Below are 5624 nucleotides of genomic sequence, written 5' to 3'. Positions count from 1 at the left end.
CGCTGTTTGTATCCATTGAGGAGCTGCCTCGCGCAGGGGGTGTGCGAGGGCTGAGTCCAAGGGACAGTGAGCAAATCGAGGTTTGAATAATTCGAGGAGAAAGACGCCGGGCGGATTTGAGGTGCAGCCTTAAAGGGAGGGATTAGGAGCCAGCCGCTGGACTTTTTTTTTTTTTTTTTCCCTTTCCTTCCCTCCCCTGTTAGTAGCAGGGAGTCCGAATTAATTGGATTTCATTCACTGGGGAGGAACAAAACTGTCTGGGCAGCTTCATTCAGAGATTCATTGACACCAAGAGCGAGCGACTGCAGCCGGGAGCAGAGGGAACCGCCGGCTTCACTTCTGTCTGGCTTTCCCCAACCGCTAACCCGGTCTGGGAAGGGTAAGGTGGAATTAAACCCCGCTCGGAGAGCGGCAGCTTCGTGCGGCGCGCCCGGCCTATGCCTGCCCCGAGGGGCGTCTGGTAGGCACCCGCTCTCTCCGGTAGCGCGACCCCCATGATAGATACGCTCAGACCCGTGCCTTTCGCGTCGGAAATGGCGATCAGCAAGACCGTGGCGTGGCTCAACGAGCAGTTGGAGCTGGGCAACGAGCGGCTGCTGCTGATGGACTGCCGGCCGCAGGAGCTGTATGAGTCGTCGCACATCGAGTCGGCCATCAACGTGGCCATCCCGGGCATCATGCTGCGGCGCCTGCAAAAGGGCAACCTGCCCGTGCGCGCGCTTTTCACGCGTGGCGAGGACCGCGACCGCTTCACCCGGCGCTGCGGCACTGACACGGTAGTACTCTACGACGAGAGTAGCAGCGACTGGAACGAGAACACTGGCGGCGAGTCGGTGCTTGGATTGCTGCTCAAGAAGCTCAAGGACGAGGGCTGCCGGGCGTTCTACCTGGAAGGTACGCGCCGGGCGGGGGGAGCCCCGCGCGCGGGGCCGGGCGGGGGTCGCGGCGCTGTGGGTGCGGGCGAGGCACGCGGACTGCAAGCGCCCTGGTGCTTCCGAGTCGCGCTGCGGGGCCGGGGGCCCTTCGCCCGCTTCGGGCTGCGAACCTCGGGCGTCCCGCACCCGCGAGCAGGCTCGCGCAGAATCCACCAGCTTCCGGCCGCAGGCACGGGTTGTTTCTTTCTAACGAGGTCTCCTCCTGCCTACCCGTGATATCCTCTGCCTGTCCTTGCTTCCTATCGTTCGATTTTGAATTACGATTTGCGGGACAGCAGAGGTCATTGGGGGTGCAGATTGCATCCCCTAGCCCCTCAAAGTGTTTAGAAAAGTTGCCATTTTGTGCATTTCCGGATTTAAAAGATTAAGGGTTTTCCAGGGAAGGCGGGCCTGTTCGTTCCACTCCCAAGGGTACCCATTTAAGTGTCTTTCTCTTATAATTGGCTCTGCGTGTAGGGGGTTTCGTAGGGTGCTGTGGTGTTTCCTGCGCCAGGCTGCGGCTCTCACAAGCTGTGAAAACTACTACGGGATCTCAGGTTACACGATTGCTTTTCTTGTCCTGGCAGGTGGCTTCAGTAAGTTCCAAGCCGAGTTCGCCCTGCACTGCGAGACCAATCTAGACGGGTCGTGTAGCAGCAGCTCGCCACCGTTGCCAGTGCTGGGGCTCGGGGGCCTGCGGATCAGCTCCGATTCCTCCTCGGATATTGAGTCTGACCTTGACCGAGACCCCAATAGCGCAACGGACTCGGATGGCAGCCCGCTGTCCAACAGCCAGCCTTCCTTCCCCGTGGAGATCTTGCCCTTCCTCTATTTGGGCTGTGCCAAGGACTCCACTAACCTGGACGTGTTGGAGGAGTTCGGCATCAAGTACATCTTGAACGTCACCCCCAATTTGCCGAATCTCTTCGAGAACGCAGGAGAGTTTAAATACAAGCAGATCCCGATCTCGGATCACTGGAGTCAAAACCTGTCCCAGTTTTTCCCCGAGGCTATTTCTTTCATAGGTGAGACTAACATAAAGTCCTTCCTCAGACTTTTAAACGCAAAATTCTTAGCCGTTCCTAGAATGTAAGCTGTTAATCCCTCTCGTTGCTTGCTAGCCTGCCGGAGTGCAGGTCTCTACTGTTACAAGGGGGTTCTTAATTCTGGTTTACCTTCTCACCAAGGAAAGAAAAAGTGCCTTTTGACATGGCTGCAGACCACAGGTGTATTTGAAACGGGGTTTCCTGTGTCTTTGAATTCAGTCATTTGAAAGCAGGCCCTACATGATCAGACAACAGAATTTTCTCAGTTTTTGGACTTGGGGGCAGCTAGCTGGAAGTACTCACTACTGACAGGAATTTTAGCATTGCTTTATAATTTTTAAAAGATGTGGGAGTTTTTATAGGACATGGGGTTAGTTGGAAAGCGCTCTGAATGCTAGATGATGTAATCCAGTTGAATGTTACTGTGATATGGGTTAGCAGTGAGACAGTGCGGGTAACCTGAACCCAGCAGGAAGGACTGTGGGCTGGAACCCTGGAGAAGCCAATCTCCAGGCATTGTAATGCATTTCCTATTACAAAGGAACTCATTTTCAGGCCATGTCGACATCCTGTTCCTCCTAATGGGCTGTCCCCTGTGACTTCCCTCTCTCTCTTAAAATGCCTGAATACCTCTATTGTTAGCTGCACAACAGTTGGAGAATAATTTAATAGACCCTTGCAGTCTGCTTGTCTGTATAAAAGGCATTCAGGACCATATTGCAGGGTTTCTGGGATTCACATGCTGAGGCAAAGAATGCACACATTAAGGATTTTTTTTGTTGTTGTTGTTGGCAGAAACTTAATACAAAAGCTCCCTTTTCAGAAAATATCTGAAATATGTAATTGTGCCCAGTGTACATGTTTTATCGCAACGATACATTTGCTGCTGCCTGCGGGGCTCCACTGCCACACACGATTCTTTTTTCTTTCCATCATCCTCATTGTCTTTTTTTTTAAATTTTTAATTCAGTTTTTAGACTGATCATTCACAAAAAGTGGGTTTTGGTTCTACTGAAATTTTGTTTTTCTTTTTTGTGTTTACAGATGAAGCCCGGGGCAAAAACTGTGGTGTCTTGGTGCATTGCCTGGCTGGCATTAGCCGCTCGGTCACCGTCACTGTGGCTTATCTCATGCAGAAGCTCAATCTGTCAATGAACGATGCTTATGACATTGTCAAGATGAAGAAATCCAACATCTCCCCCAACTTCAACTTCATGGGCCAGCTGCTGGACTTCGAGAGGACGCTTGGACTCAGCAGCCCCTGTGACAACCGGGTCCCTGCGCAGCAGCTCTATTTCACAACCCCCTCGAACCAGAATGTCTACCAGGTGGACTCCCTGCAGTCCACGTGAAAGGCCCCAGGCCCCTTGGTGGGATGGGTTTGTTCCTTCAGCCGTTTCTCCTGGCAGCGTCAGCTGGGCTGCCTTCTTTGTATGTGGCCCCAGGGGTCCAGTTGTCTGTATTAGACAAGGTTCCCACATGTGGAATTGGTCATTACAATGGGAGAGATTTGCTCCACTCTTGTTGGAAGAACGGAACATGCCGCATAGATCCAGGCCATAGGTTTGCTCCAAACCTTCGTGTACAGCCTACCCATGCAGGGACTGGAATTTGAGGGTTTCCAGGTAGATAGGGTAGGACCAAATGGTAGGGGTAGGAGCGTGTGTTCTTTAGGGCCTTGTGTGACTGTTTCCTTTTGCATCTGGAACTGACTCTATATTGTCTTCAGTGAAGACTGATTCAATTTTGCATATAGAGGAGCCAAAGAGAGGTTTCAGCTCTGTATTTGTAGTATCAGTTTGCAAAAAATAAAAAATACAAAACAAAAATAAATAATAATACATAAAGTGAATCTGATACTCCATTTGATTATTGTAAATATTTGATCTTCAATCACTTGACAGTGTTTGTTTGAACTGTGTGTTTTTTCTTTGATGGGTTTAAAAGAAATCATCCAAAGGGAGAAAGAGCAGTATACCACTTAAAACAAAAAAATAGAAATGTTTGCTCTTTCCTAATCCAAAGGATATATTTGCAGCATGCTCGACTTCACCAACTCTGAATGATATTTTCATGGACGCTGTTATCACTGAGACCTTGGTATGGTGCAGCCTTTAATCTCTTTCATATATCTTCCTTGTGATTTTTTTTTCCCTCTTAATGTAGTTTGACTATGCCTTACCTTTGTAAATATTTTGGCTTGTTTTGTCTCAAAGGGGTATCTTGGAAAGACACCAAAATAATGGGCTCACTTTTTTTTTTTAAACTTCAGCTGTGCTAAACAGTATATTACCTCTGTACAAAATTCTTCAGGGAGTATCACCTCAAATGCAATACTTTGGGTTGGTTTCTTTCCTTTTTAAAAAAAATTTGTATAAAACTGGAAGTGTGTGTGTGAGCATGGGTCCCCCGTCTGATGGGTGAAGTAAGTGCACATGATTGTGAAAAGGGAGAGTTCGGTTGCTCCATATGTTCGTGGTGTAAAGTTTTGAGCTGAAATTTATTATAAGAATGTAAAACCTTAAATTATTAATAAATAACTATTTTGGCTATTGAATGTGTATTTTTTTTTTTAACTCTCCTTCATCGTACCTACACGTGAAATGATACTTCTACAGAATCTTTTTGAGTGGGGGAGTGCCAGTGCCTTGTAGAGTCCTGTAGAAACAGTGGGGCAGAGTTCCCATGTTTTTAGCAACCCCAGGAATGTTCAGGTGGCTTTGGCTTCAAATAAAGATGACATCATAGAATGAACTGCCTGTATCATGTGTCCCAACAATCCTTTATGAATTCAGTTACGTAAGGAAAATAGAAATGCTCTTGAAGAAAAATGCCAAAGAGCACATCTTGCTCAGGTATAAGGTTTGGCTGTTCATGACTGGTCATAAATGGGGGTACCTGAATAAGAAGACAGTGTTAACCTCTCTCCTTCCCTGCCAGGGTCTTCTACACAGTAATACACATGCCAGGGAGGACAGAGGGATAATTCCCTTCCCAGTTTGTTCCGTGGCAATGCTACCTTCAAATTATCCTGGTGTCAGAATACCAAATGAATCAGGAATGATGACACCCCCTCCCCCCCACCGCTTGCCTTTCTCATATACGTGGCAAGGCAGAGCCAAATTTCTCACTGAGCCTGGATGTGGGTTTTAAAATCTCACATTAGCACTTGAGATCACACTTTGCCAGTCCCGTTCTAATGTGCTTTGTGCTTCACTGGTTTAGCATGTGGGTAAGAAACCACTATCGAACCTTATGTCAAGGTTGTTTGGAACAGTTCCTTTCAAGATAAAGGCTTCATACCCTGTCATTTTCCTTGGGACATCCCCTCTCCTTGTCCCAAGTTTAAAAATACACACACCAAAATAAAAGGCAGGTGTATGAAATCAAAAGAACTAGAACATACCTACATTCCAGGCTCTTTTCAAATGACCTGAATCCCTTTACCTGCCCAGAGGAGAAGGAGGAGCTGTTCGCCCACAGGGCTGAAGTTCAGATGCCAAAGGGATGGTGTAGGGATCTACGTTCTAGGAGGCAAATGGCTCTGATTTTAGAGCAATCCCATCAAACCCTCCAGAGTGACTTCGAGCAACTAAGCGTGCATAAAAAGCAAACAGAAACAGTGCAGAAAAAGACCAACTCAGTTTTTCTCGTTTGGGTGCCC

The 5624-nt window shown here is 48.1% G+C and overlaps 1 protein-coding gene across 2 annotated transcripts; it reads left to right on the top strand.

The window, feature by feature from the left end:
• On the top strand, window positions 1–4517 carry DUSP6 (dual specificity phosphatase 6). 2 transcript variants are annotated; one of them, XM_032874189.1, is made up of 3 exons: window positions 1–894; window positions 1502–1939; window positions 3005–4517. In XM_032874189.1, exons 1-3 carry the CDS (start codon window positions 495–497, stop codon window positions 3310–3312), a joined length of 1146 nt encoding a protein of 381 aa, XP_032730080.1. In that variant the 5' UTR covers window positions 1–494; the 3' UTR covers window positions 3313–4517. The 2 variants fall into 2 exon arrangements, with proteins under 2 accessions (XP_032730080.1, XP_032730081.1); XM_032874190.1 differs by lacking the exon at window positions 1502–1939.
• Window positions 4518–5624: the final 1107 nt, after the last annotated feature.

The sequence above is a fragment of the Lontra canadensis genome, unplaced genomic scaffold (assembly GCF_010015895.1).
Source record: "Lontra canadensis isolate GAN:19392208 unplaced genomic scaffold, GSC_riverotter_1.0 scaffold52, whole genome shotgun sequence".
NCBI classification, from domain to species: domain Eukaryota; kingdom Metazoa; phylum Chordata; class Mammalia; order Carnivora; family Mustelidae; genus Lontra; species Lontra canadensis.
Note: the sequence above shows the minus strand (reverse complement) of the source record. Positions and strands in the feature narration are given on the sequence as shown.